Source organism: Podarcis gaigeae, assembly GCF_964106915.1.
Source record: "Podarcis gaigeae genome assembly, chromosome: 15".
In the NCBI taxonomy this organism is placed as follows: Eukaryota; Metazoa; Chordata; class Lepidosauria; order Squamata; family Lacertidae; genus Podarcis; species Podarcis gaigeae.
In genome coordinates, this window is record NC_139692.1 from 19,374,300 (window position 1) to 19,401,558 (window position 27,259).

General features: G+C 45.5%; 2 protein-coding genes and 1 long non-coding RNA gene across 3 annotated transcripts in view; 1 reads left to right on the forward strand and 2 right to left on the reverse strand.

Annotated features, from left to right (window-relative positions):
• Window positions 1-27,259, forward strand: part of LOC310832429 — a 186,386-nt gene that overhangs the window by 55,089 nt on the left and 104,038 nt on the right. The window lies entirely within an intron of this gene.
• On the reverse strand, window positions 2,622-16,003 carry ANKK1 (ankyrin repeat and kinase domain containing 1). The gene is made up of 8 exons (XM_083713978.1): window positions 15,722-16,003; window positions 11,295-11,589; window positions 10,258-10,409; window positions 9,369-9,418; window positions 7,789-7,944; window positions 6,877-6,995; window positions 6,226-6,274; window positions 2,622-4,992 (listed from the first exon to the last, which is right to left on the reverse strand). Exons 1-8 carry the CDS (start codon window positions 15,895-15,897, stop codon window positions 3,704-3,706), a joined length of 2,286 nt encoding a protein of 761 aa, XP_083570104.1. The 5' UTR covers window positions 15,898-16,003; the 3' UTR covers window positions 2,622-3,703.
• LOC310832394 (uncharacterized protein) overlaps window positions 18,242-27,259 on the reverse strand; it is a 26,024-nt gene continuing 17,006 nt past the window's right edge. Inside the window, exons 2-5 of the mRNA XM_083714181.1 lie at window positions 26,520-26,744; window positions 23,524-23,680; window positions 22,215-22,307; window positions 18,242-19,204 (exon numbers count right to left, since the gene is read on the reverse strand). Of these exons, the coding sequence (XP_083570307.1) occupies window positions 19,193-19,204; window positions 22,215-22,307; window positions 23,524-23,680; window positions 26,520-26,692 (435 nt within the window). The 5' untranslated portion in view covers window positions 26,693-26,744 and the 3' untranslated portion in view covers window positions 18,242-19,192. The remainder of the gene's footprint in view (window positions 19,205-22,214; window positions 22,308-23,523; window positions 23,681-26,519; window positions 26,745-27,259) is intronic.

Sequence of the window (27,259 nt, forward strand, 5' to 3'; positions counted from 1 at the left end):
TTTTAGTGCTGGAGACTGGTTCCTGAAGTGTTAATACCACGTCATCTGCGAATGCTTTCAATTTATATTGTTTCACTCCGACCTCAATCCCCTGGACCAACCGGTCCTTTCTAATCATATTTAGCAACACCTCCAGGACTGAAATAAACAATAGGGGGGATAGGGGGCACCCCTGGCGTGTCCCTTTTTCAATTTTAAACTCCTCTGTCACCACATTGTTTACTATCAATTTAGCTTTTTGTTCTGTGTAGATTGCTTCTATACCATTTTCAAACCCCGGCCCCACTCCCATCCCTTCCAAATTTTTCTTCATAAACATCCAAGAAATATTATCAAAGGCCTTCTCTGCATCCACAAAAATCAAAACCGCTCTGGTATTCAGATTTGTTTGTAGAAGTTCCAAAATGTCAATAATGTTTCTTGTATTGTCAAACAAATGCCTACCAGGGAGAAAGCCAGCCTGGTCTCTGTGAATCACTTCATTTAATACTTTTTTAAGTCTATTTGCCAAAATATCTGCAAAAATTTTATAATCCACATTTAGGAGTGAGATGGGGCGGTAGTTCTTAAGTTGGGTCTTTTCAGTCTCTGATTTAGGTACCAATGTGATGAAAGCTTCTTTCCACGTTTCCGGTGCCCTCCCTCCCTCCATTATCTGGTTGCAAACCTCCATCAAAGGTTGTATCAAATAGTCCTTTAAAACTTTATAATATTTGGAGGTTAAGCCGTCCGGGCCTGGGGATTTGCCAAGTTGAAGATTTTGAATGGCACTTTCAATTTCTTGCTGTGTAATATTACAGTTCAGGTTTGTTCTCATTTCCAGGGGTATTTTTTGTAATCCATTAGTTTTTAAAAATTGATCCACCTCTGAGGCTTTTTGCGGCCCTTGTGTATAAAGTTCTTTGAAATACCTCTGGAAGCACTTTCTGATTTCCTCGGGTTTCTGAACCATTCTCCCTTCGATCTCTAGATTTGTAACCGTATTAAGCTTTTGTCTCTTTTTCAACTGCCAAGCTAGCAGTTTCCCACACTTATTCGCCGATTCGAAGGATCTTTGTTTCATTTGTTTAATTTTCCATTCCACCTCTTTTTCCTTTTGATATTTTTATTCCACTTTCTGAAGGGTTTTCTCTTGAAAAGCAGCTTGACTAATCAAATATATAATGACCCTGTCTTGCAGCAATAAACCTTAGTAAACACTAGAAACTATGATTATTCAACAATAGATGTGAAAACTTCTGATTGCCTTCTCATGTCCATGCTAGAGGAGAAGAGGGGAAAGCAAGGAACATTCCATTGCCTCTCAGTTTCAGACGTCTCCAAGCTATACCCTGTGGTGAATAACTTACTTCACATGTAGATGGTCCCAGACTCAATCTGAGGTGTCCCGAATTTAAAGGATTTCAGATGGTGGAGCCAGAAACGGTTGTGAGGCATTGGAGCAGAGCTTACTCTAAGTTTCATATCCTCCAGCTTACTGCCCAAGCATGTGGCATAACCTTCCCCACCACCCAAAAAATATACACCCCTCCCCAGAATTTCTTTTAACTGAGAAAAGGAAGAAAACAGGAGGGGAAGGAGGAGGAAATGACAGAAAAGAAGAAGAGGGAAATGGAAATAGGAATCACAATAAAGAAAGAAAGGTGGCAAAGAAGGAAAGGAAATGAGAAAGCAATCATAAAAGAAATGGGGGAGGTCTTTGCAAAGAATTTCAAAGTAAAAATGTAATACAGTTATACCATGGTTGTCAAATGGAATCCATTCCATTCCATTCAACTTCCAAAAGCATTTGACAACCAAGGCATGACTTCCAATTGGCTGCAGGAGCTTCCTGCACTCAACATTGGATATTTGGCTTCCAAAGAACGTTCGCAAACTGGAACGGTGTTCAGGGGCCAAAATGTGTGAGTCGCAAGGTGTTTGGGATCCAAGGTATGACTGTACAGTGGAATCTCATTTGTCGAATGTTTCGAAAATCAAACGTTTCAACTTTTGAACGCTGACAACCCAGAAGTGAATGCTTCCGTTTTTGAACGCCCCTCAGAAGTCAAATGGCTTCTGAGGCGTGTTTCTCCATTTTTTCAATGGATTTTGCTGACTGGCAATTGCGCCTTGATTGTTGAACGTTTTGGAAGTCAAATGTCTTCTGGAACAGATTGCATTCGACAACCAAGGTTCCACTGTATACTATTTGTATCAAGCTGAAGAGGGTAACTCCAGGTCTCAAGAGTGTGGGGTGTGTGGAATTCGGCCCTCTAGATTTCTGTCTGGCCCTTGGAATCCCCCCTAGGCCATACCCCTGCTTTCCAAGTCACCCCTCTTGTTGATCATGCTTGGCACCTTCTTTGGTAGAAATGTTTCCTGGTACTGAGGTGATGACCCTTGCTTATCTGAATGGACAGCTTCAAGTGAGTCTGTGCTTGTAGAAACCTCTGAATTTTGTGTGGCTGGACTATAGCCTGCTGCGCAAAGGTAAAAGTCCTTTCCATTACTCCACCCACTTTTCTCTCTGTCTCTCCGCCCACTTCTTGCCCCTCCCACCACTGGCACGTTCCCCCCTCCCCAGCTTTGGTCCTTGGGCTGAACAAGTTAATAAAGTTAGTGAGACTGAAAGGAAACTATTTGTCTTCATTTTCTATTTTATTTAAGTTAGCAAGCGAACTCCCTATTAAACTTCATATTGCCTAACTTCACCAAAAAAACGCACCTACAATTAAATTTTTGTCGCACATAATCTTCCTGGCTGCATACTGGAGCCAATTAAATCCCACTTTGGAGAGCCATTGATCTTCAGTCTGTACAGTGCTGGGCTAGTGGGAGCAATGAACTGACTCCGGGTAAAGCAGAGACGTCTGTTCCTCTGCAAGATGGGGATAACAATGACTTACTGCCATTATGCAAATCCTTGAAATAATGCGTGTGAAGAGAGCATTCTCGAAAGTAGTACATTATTTTTATCATCTGCAGCACCCACACATCTGGCAGGAGACTCTGTTCATGATCATAAACAGAATTGCAGTTGGGTGACTCCATTTCCAAGATTTTACTGTTAGGGGTCATCCATGCTTATGCTTGCCCTGTGCCTAGAGAACAGGGATCCAAGCAGTTTTTCATTTGTCCCACTGCTTTCCCCAGGAAAACTCACTCTTTACTGCTGAATTGGAACAAACACCAATCCACAGAAACCCCAGTTGATGTTTGCTCCTTTCAGCTGTAGAAATCAGGTTTTCCTGGGAGAAAGCAGTGGGCAAGTGGAAGTCTGTGTGAACCTTTCGTTTCCAACTCTTTATATTAGCTTGTACCAATTCTAGCCTTACTCTCAGCAGACCCACTGAAATTTATAGGTCTGTTTAATTTAGGTTCATTAATTCCAGCGAGTCTACCCTTAGTAGAAGTTGGTTGGATATGATCCATCTTCTTCAGCACTTTGAGCTGCCTGGCAGATGTGAACATTTAAGAGGAGTTAGATACCACTTATATCTTCCCCATGAAATGGACTCATTTTTTTGCCACATCTCAAACCAACTTTCCTGAAAGTGCCTAATAGGACAATGGCACAAACTCAAGCGTGTCCTATGAGGGAACACCCACAGAAGCAGAGAAATTATTGCCCACTTGAATTCCTCATGCTGGTACTGACCCTCTCCCAAACTCTGAGGTTAATCCAGTTCCACCTCGGATTTGTTTTCTTGGAGCCTTCCCTTCATCCCTCCTGGCTCCTTGGGCTGGTTTTTGAGGACTCCATGCCTTGCAACAAATCCACAATGCTTTGCTTTTCATTCCTGATGGCAAGTTGGAGCGGCGTGCACCCAGCATTGTCCTCCAGCTCCAGCAGTGCCCCAGCATCCAGCAAAGTCTTTACGATGGCCACGTTGTCTTTGAGCACTGCAAGGTGTGTGGGCGTCCAACCCACCTTGTTCCTGATGTTGACATCTGCCTTGTGCTCAAGGAGGTGGAGGATGCTGAGAAAAGCCCCCCGCTGTACTGACATGTGGAGTGGAGTCCAGCCCAAATTCTCAGCTGCATTGGGGTCCGCTCCACTTCTTAGCAACTCAGAAATTGCAGCTGCCTCACTGTAACGTGCTGCCAAGTGGAGGGGAGTCCAGTCCAGGCTTCCTCTGGCATTCACTTTGCCATGGTTGTCCACCAGGAGGTGGATGATGTCCACGTAGCCTTCGATGGAAGCCAGGTGCAAAGGCGTCCATCCTTTGTCTGTCCTCAGGTCCACAATGGCTCCATATTTTATCAGCTTCTCACAGATAAGGTATTTCCCTTTTGCTACAGCCATATGCAGAGCGCTGTAGTGATTTTGGTCCAGGCTGTTGACTTCAACACCGTTCTTCAGAAGGTACTGGACCACCCTGAATTTGCCTTTCTCCACAGCGAGGTGAAGAGGGGTCCGGAGGTTTCTCTGCTTCCTTTCCAGGTCTGCGCCTTGGCTGGCCAGCATTTTAACGAGCTTGATGTGCCCATAACAAGCTGCCAGGTGCAAGGCAGTCCGTCCCTCATTCTCCTGAGCATTGGGATCAGCCTGGCGTGAGAGGAGAACCCGCACCACATTCTCAAAGTTGTTCTGAGAGGCCAAGTGAAGAGGCGTCCACCCATCAAGCTCTTGGGTATCAACGTTGGCCTTGTGATCAAGTAGGAGACGTGCAATCCTGTCGTCTCCGTTCTGAGCCACAAAATGGAGAGGTGACCAGTTGTCCTCATCAGCCATGTTGACATCTGCACCATGTTGGATAAGGAGCAAGATGGTCTCCAGAGACCTCTTTTGGACAGCCAGGATGAGGGGTGTGTAGCCACAGGCTATCCTCTTGTTGACATCAGCTCCCTGCCTCAACAGGAATTTCACCTTCTCTAGGTTTCCTGAAGCAACCATGAGGTGAAGGGTGTCTTCATGGCTCTTGCTAACTTCTTCTGACATTACCAGAGCTTCCAAGCTTTCAACCTCATTGCGAGAGAAACAGTGGGATTGATCCTTCTCATTCTCAGCTGAAACAAAATTAAAGGGGGCTGAGAACATAACCAATGAGATCTGGTGATATCAGGTGCTTTGGTTCTGCTGAAATGTGGCCCAGTGCCATCTATGAAGTACTACGGTCAACTGCTGTGGCCAAGCTATTTATTAATTTTATTAATGTATACCCCACCTTTCTTCCAGGGAGCTCAAAATTTCATAGATGGTTCTTCCTCTCCCCATTTTTTCCTCACAACAACCCAGTGAGATAGGCCGAAGAGATGGTGACTGCCCCAAGTTCACCCAAGTTTGAGTTTCATGGCAGAGTGGGGATTTGAATCCTGGTCTCCCAGGTTTAACACTCTAATTAATGTACCACACTGGCTCTGATATATGGCATGATCCATCTCTGTCATATATGGTGCTAATTTTGCATTCTAGGATCTATAAATATTTGCTTGTGCCATTCTCTACATTCTCAAGCAGACAGAGCTCTCCTACTGGATTGGTCAGCAATAAGAAGTCCTTCCCTTGGTCATTTTCATTAGAAGCACAGCTGCCCCCACATATCCAGTCAGTTTGTGAAGGCGTCTAAATTGTGCATTGTGACCCACATCTCAAATACAACTGATGGTAATGTTTACCTTGTGCCCCGAGTAGTCACTTCATATCTTACACCAAGCTTATTTCCTGCTCCCACCAAGTTATACTGTAGGTTGCAACAATGCATTCTGCCTGCTCAGTTTGAGCTTACCCCCTGTCACCACTTCTATCCCCTTTCCATATGCGTCACTAGTCTGAACTTTCACCCCTGAATAGGTTTGTGGTTTTCTGCCTGACCCCAAATTGATGCTGGAATTACACACAAACACCCATTGATTAGGACTTGATTTGCTCAAGTCCCAACTGGTTCTTATATCATTGCCTCATTGCGTTTCAATAGGTTTTCAGCTACTTACATTCTAGTTACTAACAGGTCATTGAGATAATTTCTTTAACTGGTCCAATTAATTCTTGTTTGTAAGCCTAACTTCCAACCTCCATCCAGACCAAGAACTCTCAAAATGACTTGGAAGTTGCTGCTAGCCACCACACCTCTCAAGACCCAGAACAGGGCAGTGGGGAATGATGGGCAAAGGCTGTCTCGAGATTCATTGCAATACACTAAGGTCAGATTCCCTTATCCCGCTTGGAACAGAACATGTTGAGCAGTAGGACTTTGCAGAACTCCAAAATGTGTTTTAGATCCTACAAAAGCAGATACTCACCACTGTTGTGTGCTTCCTGAAAGGGACCGCATCCAACTGTACCCTTTCTCTTTGTATTGAAGACATGTGAAAAAGCATGGAGACAGTTAGCAATGTAATAACATGAGCCATGTGCTTTTCTGTCATGATATCTCTTTTTAAAGGCCTCTTTACTGGATTGCGCTGTGTTTTATATTCATTTTCACTTTCTGTGCTACACACTTGTTACACAAAGGCATTCATTTCTTTGTTCACCTTTAATGGCCTTTTTGAAAATAAAGAAAAATCTATCTATCATCTATCTATCTATCTATCTATCTATCATCTATCTATCATCTATCTATCTATCTACCATCTACCCTCTATATTTATTTATTTATTTATCTATCTATCTATCTATCTATCTATCTATCTATCATCTATCTATAATCTATCTATCGTCTATCTATCATCTATCTATCTATATCTAGGAATCGTGTCTACTGGAGAACTACAAATATGCAGAGCCCATCAGAAACAGCAAGTCCCACAACTGACCTTGAGTTGTTTTGCATCATTTCAGATCCTACTTCTGTACCCTTCTTAAGATGCAACACATGGAGAATTCCCTTCCTATTTAGGGCAAATGCTCTGCCTAAAATGAGCAAGGTAGCAGGACAGCTTTCCCCTTACCTGTTCTCTTCTAGAGAAAGGAGGCTTCACCGACATCTTCCTGGAGAAGCGCTCATTCTCCAGGTCCACCACAGGGCATTGGATTAGGGACAATAGCATGTCCGTCTCCACCACAACATCTAAGGAAGTGGAAAAGATTGGGAATAAGCTCTTTTCAAGGACTTGCAGTTCCATTTCCCATGCAGCTGAAGAATGCTGAAATGCCAGTTAGTTGTGGAGACCAGATTCTACATGTTCTGGGGAGGCTGTGGTCCATGTTCCAGAGATATGATAGATGGGGCCTTCTCGGTGGCAGCAGCACTTATAGGATGTTGCTCATGGCAGAAAACCTGCTTTTCATGCAGAAAGTCTCAGGTTCAAGCTCTGGCATCAAGATGTAAAGGATCTCAGGTAGGATGTAATGGGAAAGACCATTGCCTGGGACCCTGAGGAGGAGCTGCCTCTCAGACTGGGCATCATCTGACTAGATCAGGGATGAGAAGCATGTAGCCCTTTGTATATTGTTGGACTCCAACTCTTAGCAGCCCCAGAAGCCAGCAAAGCCAATGGCTGGGGATGATGAAAGTTGAAGTCCAGCTACATCTGGAGGTCCACAGGTTCCCCAGCCCTAATCTAAGAAGTAGCATTCTCTACTGCAAGAGGCACTCCATCCTGAGACCATAGAACACCTCTTCTCAGTTCAAGGATTGAAATCCCTGTGGTCCTCTAGATATTTTTGGACTCCAATTCCCAGCAGCCCCAACAGCCAGCATGACAAATGGCAAGGATCAGTATCATCTGATCAATCCCCACAGGTTGCCTATCCTTGGGCAGTATGGATCAATGGTCTACAACCTCTGGATAAGGTCAAAAGCCCAGTTGGGACCCCATATGTGGAATAGCTCTCAGGAGGAATCCTTTCAGCTACCAGACCTGTGAAGCTTGGCCTCCTCTGGGGCTCTTGGTCCCAACATCTCTTCATCAAATCAACCATCTGCTGGCATTCCGCTGGCCAGTCATCACGGATGGGCTCCATGGAGGGGCGCTGGCCTGTTGCCACGGTGACGATGATAGCCATTGTCTTGACCCCTGTTGAAAACGAAAAAGGACCACCTTCTGTCACATATTTTCCTCTGTGGGAAAACTGTGGATGTATGTTAGGAGAAATGAGCACTAAATTGCTGACAGGTTTTTATGAGGACTTAAAAAAATAAATCACCAGCTGATGTGACATTGTGACACATTGGATTTAATACTGGCAAAAATGAGAAACTGAGAGAAACTCAAATGGGCAGATATGTCCATCTCTTGTGGTGAGTGGCAAAAAGGGCCTCCTCTCTGGTGGTAGTCCACTTCAGAAACATCCTCTCCAGAAAAATCAAGTTGAATCCCTCAGCTTGAGTCAGTCAAGATACCCCCTGCCCTCCCACCAAGACATCTGAACCGGCTTTACAGAGTGGTGCTTAAGCTGGGTTGATTCAGAAGGATTTTATCCCACTGTTTATAAGTGTTAACTTCATTTTACATCTGATCTATGCTGCAGTTTTCTTCCTGCTGTTTTTATGGTTTTCATTTTAATTTCCCTTTGTGCAAATTCTCTTTATATGGCTGTTACTCACTTTGGGAGTTTGCTTTTCCCAAGCTGAAAAGGAGGCTTTAAATCTGGGGTTGGGGGTGGGATGGAACAGATAGTTAGTTAGTTGTTTTTATTTTTTGTTAACGCATGGAAAGACTGCCTTTTTAGGCATAGCTCACACGGGGCGGCTTCCCTGTCATAAAAACACAATAGATTTCAAAAGAAGCAGCTAGACGGTTTATATGGAAGCAGCGCAAATGTTATTTAAAAAACATAGACTGCTTAAAATAAATAAACCAAGAGCAATATAAATTTCAGCAGATTAAAAAAAAAGCCATGCATTTACTAGATGTTTTGGAAAGTTGTTTGTTCTCTATGCATTTCAACAGCTCTTAAGATATAATCAAATTTTGGGTTCCTGAGATCAAGGAGCAGGTTTTCACCTATGCTTGGATACAATTGGATGCCATTTTGAATCAAGATGGCAGGCTGAAGTTTTCTAAACTGCACTGATTTTTGGGGGGAGGGTGGTTCTTAGAATTATTGAGCAACATTGGGGCCTATCCCACTTGCTCTAAATAAATAAAAATAAAGGCATTTCCCTCATTAGCAACACATTGGCAATTCACTCTGATGGAGTGATGCTCATAGGGTTATGAAGAAGTGATCTCTGGATATGTAACTGTTCTTGCATGGGTGAGAAACCTGTGGCCATCGTGATGCTGTTGGGGCTCCAGCTCCCATCATCCTTGACCATTCATTGTCCATCATGGCTGGACAAGATATGTGGAAGGGGTCACAGGTTTGCCATCGCTGTCCCAGAAGGAGTTATTGGAAGCCTGTACCGAAACTTCTGTTCCAAACCCTCACCTGCATTCTGCAAAGGAGAACCCTGGGAGAATAGGTGACTTCCATCTCCTCACCCCATCAGAATTACCTGAATATGGCTTCTTCTGGGTAAGAATCTCCCAGATGACAATCCCAAAGCTTGAAAAAGAAAGAAAGAAATTAAGATGAAACAAATACAAACAAACACAAAGCATTATTAGGAGGAAATAGTTACACATGGAGCTTAAACAAAACAGGGATTTGAAAACTATGAAATATGGTCATGTGGAGCAACATGGTGGGCCCAAAGGTATTTTGCGGCCTGAAAGAAAAGACAACATTGCTCCTTCCCCCTTTCCATGTATGGAAACCAACAAAACTGCAGTTGGATATTGTTACTTCAACACAGGTAATGAGGAGAACTATCCCATCATACCTGAATGTAGTAGGCAGAGGCGGCACATCCCATTTGCTGCCTGAGGTGAAACAGAAATGTGCCATGCCACTGTACTGCCATGCCACCAAGCCAACATCTCCCTTACCTGGGTTATGTGGTGGCACCCATTAAGTGGCGGTGGGCTCCAATAAGATCTCACTGAAATCTGAGGAGATCTCACAATATTTTGGTGAGATCTCATCAGAAGCCAACACTGCTGCCAGCATTGCTTCTCCGCTGGTGGCAGAGGGCCCACAGGGGCACTGCCTCTTGCACTTCTGCCACCCGAGGCAGCAGCCTCACCCCACCTCATGAGCAGGCCGGCCCTGGCATTAGGCTAGCTTGGGAGGTGGGCACTTGGACACACACTTAACTTTTCCTGCTCCAAGTGCCTCAGCATCTGCTACCTTAAGCATCCTCCTCAATCTGCCTAATGATTGGGTTGGGCCCAGACTGCAAGCTGAGAAGTGGCAAGTAAGACTCAACAGTGGTCAGACGGTAAGTCAACTCCACCAGAGAATAGATAGCCAGCAACTCAAAGGGACAGCAGGTTGGTCCTCACCTGTAGACATCAAATTTAGTTCCTGGTGGACTGGAGCTCTGCAGAAGTATCTCAGGAGGGATATAGCTCAAACTACCCCTCTGGGCTGACCTCTCAATGTATTCCATTAGGCTTGATTCTTCCATCCACTTGCAGAGTCCAAAATCTGAAATCTGAAGTCAAGGTGAAATAAAAGTACATTTTTCACTTCCATGCCTACCACTGGTGTAATTTCATTTGTCTCCTTATTTCTGGGCATGGACTCCTTCTTGTATTTGTGTGAGAGTTTGTCGGTGTGGGTAGATGGATGTTATATAAAATTTACTTTAATTATAACTGGAGCCAAAAACCACAAATTCACAGATGTTTTAATTTTTCAACATCCTCTGGCCAGAACAAGAGGCAGATAAATAAGCAGCGCTGCAATGAATAAGAGGAGGAGCAGGTCCTGGGGGCTCTTGTCATTGGACTGCGTTCTGGGATGTGGGCCCTCAGAAGGTGCTCAATCACGCCAACCGTTGGCATCAGCCCTGATCTTTCCCATCCTTGAAACTTGTAACTGGATATGTTAGAGACAGAACCTGTGACTTTCTACAAGCAAAGCTGCACCATACATGCAGTACTGTGCTATCACGCGCGCGCACACACACACTAATTCTTCTCCCCAGGGATGCAGGTGGCACTGTGGTCTAAACCACTGAGCCTCTTGGGCTTGCGGATCAGAAGGTTGGCAGTTCGAATCCCTGCGACGGGGTGAGCTCCCATTGCTCTGTCCCAGCTTCTGCCAACCTAGCAGTTCAAAAGCATGCCAGTGCAAGTAGATAAATAGGTACCGCTGCGGCGGGAAGGTAAATGGCATTTCTGTGCACTGTGCCACTTGTCATTGTGTCCCGTTGCACCAGAAGCAGTTTAGTCATGCTGGCCATGCTGTGGACAAATGCCAGCTCTCTCGGCCTGAAGCAAGATGAGCGTCGCACCCCATAGTCACCTTTGACTGGACTTAACTGTCCAGGGGTCCTTTACCTTTACCTGAATCCTGCTCCCCAGTTTGACCTCACCTTCACATGCATGTTGGCATCCAGTAGGATGTTTCCTGGCTTTAGGTCCAGGTGAAGCAAAGGAGGCTTCAGACTGTGCAAGAAGTTCACAGCCAAGCTCGTCTCATGGATGAGCCGGAACTTGAGTTGCCAAGACATTTGGTGGGTGGGGAGAATCTTCTCCAGGGACCCATTGGCCATATATTCCTTCACAATCCCCAAAGGGCTGTAACAAATGCCATAGATGGACACAATGTGCTGGAACTTGATTTTCTCTATCTTCGCTGCCTCTTCAACGAGATGCTTTGTGCTGGTTCTACAGGGGGGTAATGTGGAGCATTACTGCTAAGTTTTGGTCTCAAAACAGTGAAAGTCACAAATAAGAACACAAGGTGAGCCTGTTGGGTCGGATCCATGTTGTCAAGCTCTGTTGTTTCAGTTTTACAACAACAGCACAACACATTAGTGCACTATAACTTCAGTGGTAGATGCAGGTCAGTGCAAAAGATTGGCTGAGATGGTACCAAGGGATGGCACCTAGACAGGATGGTGATGGTGCCACGGTGAGCATTTCAATGAATGATTTGTGCAGTCTGGATTAGAAACTGAGGAAGAACCCAGTTTAAATAGATGCATACATTAAATGTTGTGCCTTTGCCTTCATTGGATCACCTCTGGCATCAAGTGCCTACTTATGCCCAAGCTACTCATGAGTGGAACATTTTTCTTCCTCTTTCATCATATTAGGACTTGGAGACATCTAATGAAACTGAATGTTGGAAGGCTCAGGACAGACAAATAGAAAGGACTTCGTGACACAGTTAGAAATCACTCCCACAAGAGGTGTGATAGGAAGAATAGGGTGTTGGATGGGATGGGCCATTGGTCATTAGCCTGATTCAGCTGGCTCTTCTTGTCTCAGGATTTTTTATAAAAAAATTAATAATCATCCTAATTATATACAAAACTATTCACACAAAAGTCATATTGTGTGTGTGTGTGTGTGTGTGTGTGTATAATATGACTTTTGTGTGAATAGTTCTGTATAATTAGGATTATTATTAATTTTTTTATTAAAAAAATCCTGACACAAGAAGAGCCTGACACAAGAAGAGCCTGCTGAATATATATATATATATATATATATATATTTGCTTTCGTAGATTTTCACGGGTACAGGAATGCAGGTTTTGGTGTCCTCGGGTGTCTTCCCGTGTAAAAGTTGGGGTGTCTAGGCGACGTTTCGACGAGGTCTCACTCGTCATCTTCAGGCTGGTGCTTTCGGCTTCTTGTTACTGGAACAGAGCGGGATCTCAACCACACCAGACCCAAACCCAGACCCTCTCCACAGATGAATTACTGACACCATCCAGTAGCCAGTCCATGGTGGCACCTCCGGATGCTGCACCCCCCTGCAATCCCTACACAGATCTGGCTGACACAAGCCACAAAACCACAGCTCGCCCCTATACACGAAGCCAAGCCAAAGCACAACTAAGTGCAATACAACCATCTTCTCAGGAAAACTCTTCACAAAGTTCAAGAGGTCAAGACACAAAGACTGTAGCAACTAATCCACACCTAATGACCCACCTAAGTGGTACTCAGGATATCACTCAAGAAATCACTCAAGGTATCTCTCAAGTAATTAAGGAACAAAAGAAGAAAAGGCACACTAGCCTGGGAACTTCCTCTCTGCCCAGAACATTGGAGGCTAGACACCACACCCCCTCTACAGTATTTATAGGAACTCAAACATTGAGATCCCGCTCTGTTCCAGTAACAAGAAGCCGAAAGCACCAGCCTGAAGATGACAAGTGAGACCTCGTCGAAACGTCGCCTAGACACCCCAACTTTTACACGGGAAGACACCCGAGGACACCAAAACCTGCATATATATATATATGTATATATAGGGTCCCATGCTATACTAGAGTTCAGCAGCATTATTTTATACAGTTATATGCATTGTTGCATGTATATGCTTATGCACTGGTAACCTGGAAACCTGGAGTAAAACAGTATATGCAAAAAATGAGTATATGAGAATTGTTCATATTTTTAGAAGGACCAATAAAAAAAATAACTGGCATCTCATCTAGCTCAATGAGTGAGATGGAAATGATTGAAATTCTATAGATAAGATAAACCAGAAAAGTAAAGCTTTTGGTTGACAATTTTAGTCCAAGCTCTCTCGTGACAATCTTGCGATGCTAAGAGTAGTAGACCAGTGAGGTTTAAATTTAGGCGAAGCCAATAATTAAAAGTCCTGAACCAAATCTGTAATTCAACAAAGGAGAGGTTAGCCTCTAAGAGCAATGAAGCTTTTGGAACACAGGATGGAACAAGAAAAAAAAAATGCCTTGGGAACTTTGAACAGCTTCTGTAGATCCCAGGTGAGTGCCTGTCCAAATCTGAGACCCATATAATAACTGTGCTAGGGGTTTAGCTTTAAACACTTCAAGGGCTGAGGGTATGTGATTGCCACCTTTGGTATGGAAAAAGTGCACCAGAATTTTGGCACTTTGGGTGGCTTTTTGCTTTGCATGTATCTGATGGGCTCCCCATGACCCTGTTGACTGGAAAATAAAGCCGAGGTATTTAAAGACCAATAAAAAAATAACTGGCATAATGGAAATGATTGAAATTCTGTGCAGATAAACCCAGCATTGAAATTCTGGGGGAACTCCATTCCTATTTTGGAATTACACATGTCCAGCCCTTCTTCAGCGTAGCATCAAGATGGCTTAGAAGTGTGTGAACAGTGCATCACAGCTTAGTCATCATCACAGAGAGAACACCTGGAGTGCACTAAGAACCTGACCAATATGCATTGTGTTCACCACATCACTAGCAGTGGTACTCCTACAAGCAAGTTCACTACCTGCTTGCCCATGGGCTTGCAAGCCCCTATGTGAGATCAGAGAGCCTTGAGGCAGTCTGAGGCAGTACTGCACCTCTGACTGTGCTTGGTTCAGCTGCATTTCATTTCCTTCTGACCTCAGTGCTTATACAGTGGTACCTCAGGTTAAGTACTTAATTCGTTCTGGAGGTCTGTACTTAACCTGAAACTGTTCTTAACCTGAAGCACCACTTTAGCTAATGGGGCCTCCTGCTGCTGCCACGCCGCTGGAGCACGATTTCTGTTCTCATCCTGAAGCAAAGTACTTAACCTGAAGCACTACTTCTGGGTTAGCAGAGTTTGTAACCTGAAGCGTATGTAACCTGAAGTGTAGGTAACCCGAGGTACCACTGTAATTCCTCCAATCATTTATACATGGCTGCAACTCAGGGGTCAACCACACTTCCGCTTGTTCTGTGATTTCAAAGCATGGGCTCTGTTTTCCTGCTGCTTTCCCTGGGAAAACCCACTGTTTGCTTCTGAATCAGAAAAATCCACAGAAAACCAGGCTGCTGTTTGTTCCAATTCATCAGCAAACAGTGGGTTTTCCCAAGGAAAGCAGCAGGGGGGAAAACAAACCTCTTGGACCACCTAGAAGTCACAGACCAAATGGAAGTATGATGAGCCCTCAGAACAGGCACCCCCAGACTCGGCCCTCCAGATGTTTTGGGACTACAGTTCCCATCATCCCTGACCACTGGTCCTGTTAGCGAGGGATGATGGGAGTTGTAGTCCCAAAACATCTGAAGGGATGAGTTTGTGGATGTCTGCCTCAGAATAACGCTCCATGCACTTGTTGGAGTGGACCGTTGTTCACAAAACCTGTGTCATTAAATTTTTTAGCCTTTAAGGTTTGTTTTCCTATAGGGCAGAGTTTCCCAAACCTGGGTCTCCCTAGTCATAGTATACCATGGATCAAGAGGGGAGAAAGGAGAGGGCAGGAAATCTGTGGCTAAAGTACGACTGAGTAATGGTTTCAAAAGTGCAAAGGGTCACAAAGAGTGAGGGGTGTTCAAATGCCTTTTAAAAGTTGATGCACTTAATGAGTGGTCCCCCCCCCCCAAAAAAAAATGAAGACAAGAAATCTTAATTACAAGGATTACAGGGAAACAGTGAATGACAGAGCCCATCTACATAATGGATATTTTAAAGACAGTTGGTTGGTTTGGAAATTCCATACCAGAACAGGCAACCATTGCAGTATCTAGTCTTGTTTTGCCTGGGTGCAATGCAACAGTTTTTTATCTTGCTTCTCTGCTGGCTTCACATTCTGCTTGATAACTTGCCTGACCAGTTGGTGCAGCTCAACATACATTGAAGGCTGCCAAGAGAATTAGCTCCAGGCACTTGACAAGGTGGGCCTGAAGCAAACCAGGCCAGTCTCAACTCGCCTCCCACTGAATGCTGTTTTTGTTGCTTTAGCCAAGCTCGATCATCAGTCTAGTGCCAAAAGTGTGAGCTAAGCACATCCAAAGAGCCTTTCAAACAGAAATCTGCCAAGGCAACCCTCTCCAAAGAAAGCACCTAGCACAGCCAAGCAGATTACCTGTCAGGTCTGGAGTCCTGGGGAAGGCGAGAGGAGCACTTCACTGCAAAGGTGGTTCTCCATCGCTTGTGCCTCACTCGGAAGACCTCGCCAAAAACCCCACTGGCCACCTTGAGCCAATCGTCCTCAAAATCTTCCTTGGTGAACATGGTTAAGCTGCCCAAATGCCGGTCCATTTCCAGAAGAACAAGCCAGGAGGAGCCTTCCTCTAGAGAGCTGCCTCCGCTTCTTGTTCGTCGGCATCTGATGAGACAAGGAAAGCCCAGGGAGGACCGACTTCCTGGTTCTGGCTTGCCAAGGGCGGGCAGAGAAAGCTGTGTGTGTTGATTGCATTTGTTTGGCATGACTCTTAATGAAGTCACAAGATCCACAGTTTGCAGCAGGCAGCAGCGCCCTCCGAAACAGACCAGCTCTTATACAAGTAAGACAGCAAGGAGGAGAGAGAGAGATACAGTGGTACCTCGGGTTACATACACTTCAGGTTACAAACGCTTCAGGTTACAGACTCCGCTAATCCAGAAATGGTGCTTCAGGTTAAGAACTTTGCTTCAGGATGAGAACAGAAATCATTCTCCAGCAGTGCGGCGGCAGCAGGAAGTCCCATTAGCTAAAATGGTGCTTCATGTTTAGAACAGTTTCAGGTTAAGTACAGACCTCCAGAATGAATTAAGTACTTAACCCGAGGTACCACTGTACAGTACACACACAGAGGCCTCTAGAGTGTGATAATCCTGTCTGGGAGGGGAGAATTTTCTGCCTTCAAGTGAGCTATTTTGGCCCATCTGAAGACCCACAAGTGCTGAAGGCCATTGAAAGCAGCTCTTACCCATCCTTCTCTCACCCTGTCTGTTCTACTCCTCACAGCAAAAATTAAATTGTATGTTTCTTGGGGCAGATATCTGTCCCATTTATTTATTCCTGTACTGTGCTTTGATGGAGATGTATTTCCCAACAAAGAGCGCTTCATAGTGAGGCATTCCTGATCGAACCATGGTTTCGTTTTGTTGTAGTATAATGGCTGCCGCGTTGCCTTTTTTGGGGTCAAATAGGGTTGAAGAAGTGAGATCAAATCCTGAAACAAGTTTATTCTAGTTTCAGGGCATGAGGAGTTTAAGAGGTTGTCTCTCCTAATGAGGAATATATCTGAGTGTAACCTGATGGAGATGGATAAATATAAATATAAAATGTCAAGTGTGGGGCAGGGGGCTGCTCTTTCTGCATTTATCCTATTTCAGTCGGTCTCTGACTGTTTTGTTCTGTTGACACTGTAAGTTTTTAAATAAACAAATGAATACACTTTATGTGTTGTTAGGCGTGCTTCAATAGCGATGTTACTGATTTTGATGCCTTGTGTTTGCCTGTTTTGTAGAAGAGCTGGGTGGTAACGTGTTCCATATATACAAAAGGGTATGATCATCCAGTGCACATTTTCTCAGGAGCAAACCTTGCCTGAGGGAGCATTGGTAGGGATGTTAGGCAGAAACTCCACAAACGCTATGTCACCACTAGTGTGCAGTGTCTGGGAAGTCCCAGGGTAATCACATGGCACACCTGGTTCTCAAATGTCTCCTGCTTAACTCCTTCACTCAGGAATGGTGTGGTGTGGTTTATGAAGTTACATAAGAAGGGAAAATCCCCAACCAATCCCAAACAGCTCAACCCTGCAGAAACATCCCAACAAGTAATTAAACTTTTATGAGTCCTGCTGGTCAGTGGCTCAAGTTGCTTCATAATCTGACCAGCAGTGAGAAAGGGAATTAATTTCACTTAATTGCACACTTCCTCTCCCTCTCCCTCCCTCCCTCTCTCTCTCTCTCTCTCTATGATCTATCAGACACAAAGCTTAATTGCAGAACTGAGAGCTGCCAAATTCCAACATCTGGATTTTGTTGTCCTGAAAATTCCTCCCCACCCCCAGTTGTAGGTAAGTTTAAAAAGGTTTTGTTGGCAAGGAAGAGAACTGTGCACAAGCTCAGAGGCATCCTTTATTATTTCACATGCTTCCAGGGTCTAGTACAGAAAGCAGGTTCTATGAATCAAGTCAGTCAAGTCTAGTGACTAGAACTTCAGCTTGAAGTAACCATCTGCCCAAACTTGGCCCCAGATCCCACTTCACAATATCATACTCCTTGCTCCTTTGAGGCAGAGAAAAAGCCCAAAATGATGTTAGAGCGCAGAATACCAAACTGGAAAATGAATCAACAGGCATTGTGATGTCAGTGCCAAAGGAGCACTAATCTCCAAATCAGTTGGGAACCATAGTTTTCTCTATGTCAACAGATTAAGCAGCCTGGCTAGGTGGATGAGGCAAAGGACAAAGGAACCCTAAAAACTGATGCACAAGCTATCAAGGCACTATGATTAATCACATTCAGAAAGCAAATGACTGGGAAGGGAAGGTAGTGGGAGAGATGCAAGGAACCCACTAGCCATTTTTCCAGCAGCTAAAGGATTTCTAAAGGATCAACAGCAGAGGTGCAGTTAAGAAACTTTAAACTCTGAACTTGAGTGGTCTTACTTCCTTTAAAATTAGGCACGTCAGCCCAGCTGCAGTTGGGGGACCCACCAGCCCTGGACTACTGCTGCCCCCCAAGTCCTGTCTAGACAGCACCGCTGCATATAAACAGGGAACTATCCAGGGAGAAGTCTCAGTTCAGCTCTTCTAACTTCCATGGATCGCAAAGGACCTGTTTGCTTATCCTTTCATTTCCCTCCCCCTCCCTTCAGACCTGTGACCTCTTTCTTGACTTGGACAAATTCCTTCCAGATGAATACAAGCCAAGGTGCCTGACCAGCATCGTCTGAACGTTAAGCCAGGCGTTGTGATGCTGCAGCAAATATTGCTAACACAATCGAGCTTGGAAAAAACAGGGATACAGCAGTTAAATCCCAGGAGATAATAACCGTGAAACCCAACAATCTCCTTTCAGGAGGAAGATTCCTGACCCATGTCAACTCTTGGGAATTTCTACTCCCAAATTATTTAGGATCAATGCTGCCAACTAAGCTCTAAAGAAGGGCACCTCTTTCTTCGCAACCTTGGCTTCTGAACTTCCAGTCTCCAAGGTGGACACACAACTCACATGGGTCCATTAGCCCATCAAAACCCTTTCAAGCCAAGCCTTTTCTCTCTTTCAGAATATGCTGCCCACTCCAGTTACACCTCTGCAGTTCTTAGGTTCTCTCATGAAGAAGGAAGGGAGAGAGAGAAGCAGAGACTTAAAAAGCAAGCAGCAGTGTGTTCCCAATTTACACTGGTGGCAGCGGCAGCAGCAGCAGCAGCAGCATTGAATCATGGCATAGCTACTGGCAGCAGCTGGTACTGAGGGCTTCAAGGGGCTTCCATTCTTTGGGGCTCCAAGGCTGCTGCCATTTTGATTTGGCGCTTCCGATACAACCAGAGAAGTACAATGACAGACGTTAAGACAACAATGCCGGTCGATAAGCCTAGAAGAGCAGGGAGCATCATGGTCATGTCAGATCCTGGAAAGATAAATGGAATGAGAGTTGGGTGGGATTGGCCAATGTTGCGACGTGGTAGTAATTCTTTCCTAGGTGTCCCCAGTATTGCAGAAATGTAAACTTAAAATTCCCCGCAGGTGAGAACAAAGTGCCACCGGCACTGCGCAAATGTCCAACCCAAGATGCAGGATTGGCAGTGGCAATCCAGGACCCCATGTGATGGAGAAGATGAAATCCTGAACACTTGGCCAGCCTGAGGAGACAGATGCTGTTATGGGTTTTGTGGGGTCAGCCTGGATGATATCCTTGAATCCCTTCCAGGCCTGCAGTCCTACATCCAGTAAGAGTTAGAATCTAGTTGAAGAGGCTGCAGAACCTGCCCAATCAGTCCCTGTGTTAAGGTAATGGCCATTTTGCCCTCATCAGCATCTCAACAGCAAGAGCTGCAACAACAGCAATGGCGCTCTCCAGCCTAATGGGCTGGCTTTCCCCCACCGCCCTCACTGAGCTGCAACATAGGAAAACAATAGAGTTGGTGAGTGTAAGATGGAGACACTGAGGCATGTTTTGCTCTGTGCAGGGGCTCCCCTGGGAACCTGGGGACAAGCAAGATCTGTTGGGGTGTTGTTGCTGTGAGCACCTCCATCCTATGCTCAGGTGGCATACATGTGTAAATAAAACCATATACAGTGGTACCTCGGGTTACAGATGCTTCAGGTTACAGACACTTCAGGTTAAAGACTCTGCTAACCCAGAAATAGTACCTCGGGTTAAGAACTTTGTTTCAGGATGAGAACAGAAATCGCACACCGGTAGTGTGGCAGCAGCAGGAGGCCCCATTAGCTAAAGTGGTGCTTTAGGTTAAGAACAGTTTCAGGTTAAGAATGGACCTCCAGAACGAATTAAGTTCTTAACACTGTACAGTCGTACCTTGGTTGACAAACACCTTGCGACTCGAATTTTGTGCTCCCAAACACCGCAAAACCAGAAGTGAGTGTTCCGGTTTGCAAATGTTCCTTTGGAAGCTGAACGTCCAACATGGCTTCCACAGCTTCCAGTTGGCTGCAGGAGCTTCCTGCAGCCAGTCGGAAGCCGCGCCTTGGTTTCCGAACATTTTGGAAGTCAAACGGACTTCCGGAACGGATTCCGTTCAACTTCCAAGGTACGACTGTATCCCAAAGACACCATATTCTCTGATGACCTTCATTCGATTCTCTGATGACCTTCATTCAAAGGAAACCAAACCCTGAGCTTGCCACTCAGTGGTGCCATGTAAAAAATATTCTGCAGCAGAAAAGGATCAAGGGGGATCAAGAACATTGCTCTCTACCCCACCACTCCTAATGGGCACCAGCCACGCCTGAGTGTGTGGGGTTTGTGTGCATGTTTGTGTGCATCTGTTTGTGAATGCATGTCCTCCCCCCCCAACCTTCACTCATTTGTGTGCGTGTCAATACTTGAATGCTGGCAGAAGAGAAGGCCATGCTTAGAAATCAGACCCATCATCCCTAAGATAAAGGTAAAGGGACCATTAGGTCCAGTCGTGACTGACTCTGGGGTTGCGGCGCTCATCTTGCTTTATTGGCCAAGGGAGCCGGCGTACAGCTTCCAGGTCATGTGGCCAGCATGACAAACCGCTTCTGGCGAACCAGAGCAGTGCACGGAAACGCCGTTTACCTTCCTGCTGGAGTGGTACCTATTTATCTACTTGCACTTTGATGTGCTTTTGAACTGCTAGGTTGGCAGGAGCAAGGACCGAGCAACAGGAGCTCACTCCGTCACGGGGATTCAAACCGCCGACCTTCTGATCGGCAAGTCCTAGAATCTGTGGTTTAACCCACAGCGCCACCCGCGTCCCTTCATCCCTAAGATAGTAGAACTCAAATCCTGCAGGGCTTACTTTTGCTGAAATATTCATGGGATCAAGCCATAAGAAATATGGAGGTGGAACAAAAGAACCCAGCCTAAGGCTGTTGAGTACTTTGCTCTCACCCACATAAGGGGTGCAAAGGTGAGGCGATTAGCTGGATAAGCAAATCTAATTTTAATCCCCGCTTCTCAATCTGTGATGATGTCCCTTCAAGCACTCCTTTTCTGATGACCTTGTTGCAACCCTAGGAAAAGCCAGCAGTTTGTATACTGCTCATATTTATCATTTATAGGGAATGTCTTTTCTCTCTCCTGCTTCAAAAATGCTTCACAATGCATTGCACATCTCTCTGCACATCCAAGCAACCCTGCAAGAGTTTCACAGGTAGGCAGCTGTGGGAGAATTATTTGCCCAAGGTTATCCACCAAACTCATGGCAGAAGTTAGACTTAAATCTGTTACCCAGATCCAAGGAGCAAATTCAGCCTTCCTCAACTTGGTGCTCACCAGGTATAAGGTAAAGGGACCCCTGACCATTAGGTCCAGTCATGACCGACTCTGGGGTTGCAGAGCTCACCTCGCTTTATTGGCCGAGGGAGCCGGTGTACAGCTTCCGGGTCATGTGGCCAGCATGACTAAGCCACTTCTGGTGAACCAGAGCAGCGCACGGAAACACCGTTTACCTTCCCGTCGGAGCGGTACCTATTTATCTACTTGCACTTTGACGTGCTTTCGAACTGCTAGGTTGGCAGGAGCATATTCAGCCTTCCTCAACTTGATGCTCACCAGGTATGTTGGACTGCAACTCCCATCAGACCACCAGTTGGATAGCTCAGCCAGTAGAGCATAAGACTCACAATCTCAGGGTTGTGGATTCAAGCCCCACGTTGGTCTAAAGATTCCTGCATTGCAGAGGGTTGGACTAAATGATCCTCATGTCCCTTCCAACTCTGTAATTCTATGATATGTCCCAGCAGCAAAGGGATGTGCTGACTAGGGCTGTGATGGAAGTTGTGGTCCAAAACACCTTGGCAGCAGAAGGCTCTAGCTGCTAGACTTGTGCAACTCTCTAGTTGCTACCTGGAAACCTTGAGGCAAGGGGAAGAATGAAGAACACAGGCCACGCACACACACCTGTAACTGGTCCAGGTGCAAACTCTACCTGGGTCTTTGGAACCGGTCCAAAGGAGATTATGTTGTGGCGGGTTTGGTAACTGTCCCTGCTGCTTGGTTTGGAGAGGGTACTTAAGCAGCTCTGGGAAGGAAATGGAAGGATTATTCAACGTGGAGGCCGCAGCTCAGTTTATTATTATCACATTATTTATCCCTTGAAAGCACAACATTAAAACACCCACACAAATTGGAAAGAGGAAAGAACCACCATTCAGGCTCAGAGCTCAGTGGGGGAGCTTGGGGCCTCATATTTCAGCAGTGCCCTGTGCAATGCCATAATTCAGCACCCCCCGCCTCTCAAGCTACATTCTAAATAATAGTTGCAGCTTCCCCTACAGCCCTGAATAAAATATTGTGGGGCCCCAGGTAAGCCCTGCCGCACATAGTTGATCACATGACATAGTGCACAGACACACTATTTGAATGGGGATGCCCATCATTTTTGTGGGGGCCCGGCCCCCTCAAATATTTTATTGTGGGGGGCTGAAGCCCCCATGACTCCTAAGAATTGGCTCCTATGCCCTGCAGCACCCCTGAAAGTCCACACTCTGGGTGACCAAAGTGGTCATGCTTCCCTAAATTCTCCTCTGCAGAGATGCAAGGTTCAGCAAAAGGATTTATTTTTATCCCCAGCTTCTTTGGTTTCTAGAATGGTGGCCTGTGGCAGGACTTGGTTACAGAACAGCAATTGGAGAAGAGAGGAAGGGGAGAAAGATAACACATTAAATAAAGCAAGGAAATAAGTCAGGGTGGTAATTACCACCTGATAATTTGGTTTGGATGTCTAAAAGTGTCTTTCCTTTGTTCCCCAAATCCTGCAGACACTTTTGGAAGGAGAGGAATTCTGGATATGCTCAGAGGTAGCCTATTCTTTTCTGGGCAACCTCCCAAGGGTCACATGTCAGTGGAGGAGGGGGAGGTGAGGGCCGGAAGATGAATGAAGCAGAAAATGAAAATGTTACCTTTGTACAGTAGGCTAGTTTCTTCACACACACTCACACACCTACTTACAGAATTTCAGCACCTTTCCACCTCATAATTGTTCAAAACGATCATTGCTAAAACTCAGCTGCTAGGTAGCATAACAACTGTGTAGACATCAGCTGCTTAGAGAATATTTGCTAAACCTGAGCTGCTACTAAGGCAGCTCAGCTCAGCTCAGATAGATGCCTTAGCTTGCACCCTTGCCAACAAACTAAAAGAGGAGTAAATTACACAGTGCTTCTATTTTCTACCCTTACACCTCTTGAAAGACTCTAGCGGCACCCTTTGGTCCTCTGTCTTCTAACGGAACTCACCTGTTCACATCCAGCGTCGTCACTCAGGCAGACACTGAGTTCACAGTGCAGATAAGCCACAGTGTGGCTCACCATCTGAAAAAGTTGGATGGTGAAGTTGACTGTTTGGGATTTGCTGTTCTGGAGCACTTGAATATGTGCGCATTCCCTCAGTGATCTAGGAGAGAGAGAGAGAGAGAGAGAGAGAGAGAGAGAGAGAGAGAGAGAGAGAGAGAGAGAGAGAGTCACCTACATAGCGGCTCAATATGCACCAAATCAGCAAACTGGAAATTCACAAACTGTTAGGAATCCTTAACTGAACATGAAATTCAAACTCTGGACATGCTGTGATGGGCCCAGATGCTCCTGAATTTAAAGGTGGTGGTGGGAGAATGAGATATATTTTCGGATGACAAACCTCTCAATATCTGTTATTAGCTGAAGAATGAAAACCCCATATTCGCGGGTGGCACTGTGGGTTAAACCACAGAGCCTAGGACTTGCCGATCAGAAGGTCAGCAGTTCAAATGCCTGCAACAGGGTGAGCTCCCGTTGCTCAGTCCCTGCTCCTGCCAACCTAGCAGTTCGAAAGCACCTCATAATGCAAGTAGATAAGTACCTTCCCTTCTCCAGCGGGAAGGTAAACTGCGTTTCCGTGCACTGCTCTGGTTCACCAGAAGCGGCTTAGTCATGCTGGCCACATGACCCAGAAGCTGTATGCTGGCTCCCTCGTCCAATAAAGCGAGCAACCCCAGAGTCAACCATGACTGGACCTAATGGTCAGGGTTCCCTTTACCTTTACCTTATACCTTTGACAGCTGTCTGGATTACATAGATGGTTGGTTCTGAGTTCGTAACTTGTGATATTCCTACAATTTGCTGATGTGGCACCTGGCTGGATCTGAACAGCCATGCTCTTTCAGCAGTCATTGGGGTCACTGCCAATGGGGGTCTTTTTGCATTATGGAATAGAGTATTTGCCCAGGGCTTGAGAAATCCCTCCTTTTTTTAAAAAAAAAGTCAAGGTGATTTTGCTAAGCAGACTCAGCCAGATGTTGTGTGGGTTCTCTATGATTCCCTTGATCCTCTTTCGGCTGACAACATGGCAGAAGTGATCCTTCCTGCTGCCAAGCCACCCCTAAGCCTTCACGTACGGATAAGGACAGTGAAGGAAAGTCACCATGAATTAATGAATTTGTCCTCATGCAGTCGAGGCCAAGGGCAAATGGATTTGCATCTGGCACAAAGATACAGGCGAACAGCCAAAATGACCATTTGCCACCTATAGATTGTGTGTGGGGGAGGTTCTTGCTAACTGTTGGCACAGGTTCTGAATAAGCTGTTAGGGTTGCAGCAGACAAATCAGCTGTTGGAAGAGGCTGGGAATTTCATGGCTGTTGCAACAAAGGATGTAGATAACAGCCTAATGTTGCAAGCCCAACCCCTCTTACCTGGGAATAAGACCCACTAAATTCAATAGGACTTACTTCTGGATTGCACGGTCGATCCATTCTGCAAGTTTTGACCCCACCCCCAATTTCCCCACTCTTGCTGTTCACCATAATATTCCCGGACCAGATTCAACTACAGTAACAAGTCATCCTAGCGGAAACCTATGCAGGAACTTTCATTAGCGTAATGGGGCGTTCCCAGCCTGTCCTGTGTGTCCCCTGAATTGGCTAAAGATATGTGTGCCTGGGGAACCTTCAGAACAGCACAGTGGTACCTCGGGTTACATACACTTCAGGTTACATACGCTTCAGGTTATAGACTCCGCTGACCCAGAAATAGTGCTTCAGGTTAAGAACTTTGCTTCAGGATAAGAACAGAAATTGTGCTCCGGCGGCGTGGCAGCAGCAGGAGGCCCCATTAGCTAAAGTGGTGCTTCATGTTAAGAACAGTTTCAGGTTAAGAACGGACCTCCATAACGAATTAAGTACTTAGCCCGAGGTACCACTGTACAGGGAGACAGGGGAGACCTTTTGGTTTTGGTTTTAGAAAAGCAACTAATAAGTGCAACCAGTAATGATGATGTTTCATTCATTCATTTAATCTTGTACAACTCTCACAGGATTTAATTTTATACGGCGTCTCATAAGCTAAATAAATAAATAAATAAATAAATAAATAAATAAATAAATAAATAAATGAATGAATGAATGAATGAATGAATGAAAGTCCATCTTGTTCCCTTTTCCCAGAAGCTCTGTCTGGCCACTGTCAGAAACATGAAACTGGGTTTAAGGAGTCTTTTTATTTTCTTTCTGATCCTGCAGAGCTTTTCTAATGCGTTTGTGGTGGAGGTGGTGCAACCATCAGGCCAGGCCAAGCATAAATGGGGAAAGGTAAAAACTCCCCCCCCCCCCCCGCCGTCGGGCCTCTAACCAATTTGACATGGGAGCAATGCCTTCCTGAACTCAGATATGGCTGTCCAGGTAAAGGTAAAGGGCCCCTGGACAGTTAAGTCCAGTCAAAGGGGACTATGGGGTTGTGGTGCTCATCTTACTTTCAGGCCAAGAAATCCGGTGTTTGTCCACAGGCAGTTTTCCGGGTCACGTGGTCAGCATGACTAAACTGCTTCTGGCACAACGGACACCATGACAGAAACCAGAGCACATGGAAACATTGTTTACCTTCCCACCGCAGTGGTACCTATTTATCTACTTGCACTGGCCTGATTGTTGCACCAACACCACCACTGCTGGTGTTGAACTGCTAAGTTGGCAGAAGCTGGGACAGAGCTCACCTGTCACGGGGATTCGAACCGCCGACCTTCTGACCGGCAAGCCCAAGAGGCTCAGTGATTTAGACCACAGTGCCACCCGCATCCCTATACGGCTGTCAATTACATCCTGAATATCTAAGGCCAAATCCATGCCACTCCCCACCACCACCAAGACAACAGACAGCATCCCTTTCTATAGTCCTTGATGCCCCAGACAAAGGTAGGTTCTGGAGCATCCATTTCCTGCCTCACCCCAAGCATCCTTCAGCCTCAATTTGCTTCCCCACCTGACCTGGGGAAAAGACAGCAGGCAGCCTCTGGACCCACAGGCCTGGAGGTGGGTGTAACGCAGCATGACTTGACACTCAGAGTCGGGTGGCTTCTGTTGTCCTGCAGAACGATCTGGGCCAGGAAATTGTTAGGGAGAGATGGAGTCTTGCCCGTGACTGCAGCCTGTAGGCTCATCTCCGCAGTGTAGTTGCCAGAGCCACAGGCATCGTCAGACACAACCGCATAGCTGAGTGGAGAGAAAGAGAGAGGGAGTGCGAGTGCGAGTGGGGAAGGAGGTGGGGATTATCCCCCCAAATGAAAGCTAAACTACAAATATCCCTTCCAAAGCCCAATTGTTCTCCTTTAACATCTCACTATATAATACATATATGCCTCCGAAGTAACAACAATCCTTCCTGTATCTGATAAAGGGGATGTTAGTCCATGAAAGTTGATGGAACAATAAATCTACTGGTCTTTCCATGAGGCTCTGAAAGATGCCCTAATTTATTATGAGCAACCACAGATATTCAATCTCCCTGCTGAATTTCAAAAGGACAAAAAAAAACCACCAAAAAGAATTGCAAAAGGGAATACGCCTCCACAGCCCAACTGCATCAACACTCCGCTTTTGTAAACTGAAAACGGCAGCAGAACATTGTTAGTTACCACTCTTTGGTTAGGCTGTTAATAATAATAAAAAAGCAGGTTATTTGCATATGAAGGGGGAGGAGGAAATATCTGGGAAAAGAGTGTAGCTCA

Excerpts from the sequence above, each read along its gene's own strand:
- ANKK1 (XM_083713978.1), bottom strand. The coding sequence starts at position 15,897 with ATGGACCGGCATTTGGGCAGCTTAACCATGTTCACCAAGGAAGATTTT. Across the intron at positions 6,275-6,876 it reads CTTTCTCTAGAAGAGAACAG|AGAAAGGGTACAGTTGGATG; the intron begins GTAAGGGGAAAG and ends TTCAATACAAAG. Across the intron at positions 4,993-6,225 it reads TCAGGAAGCACACAACAGTG|CTGAGAATGAGAAGGATCAA; the intron begins GTGAGTATCTGC and ends ATTTTGTTTCAG.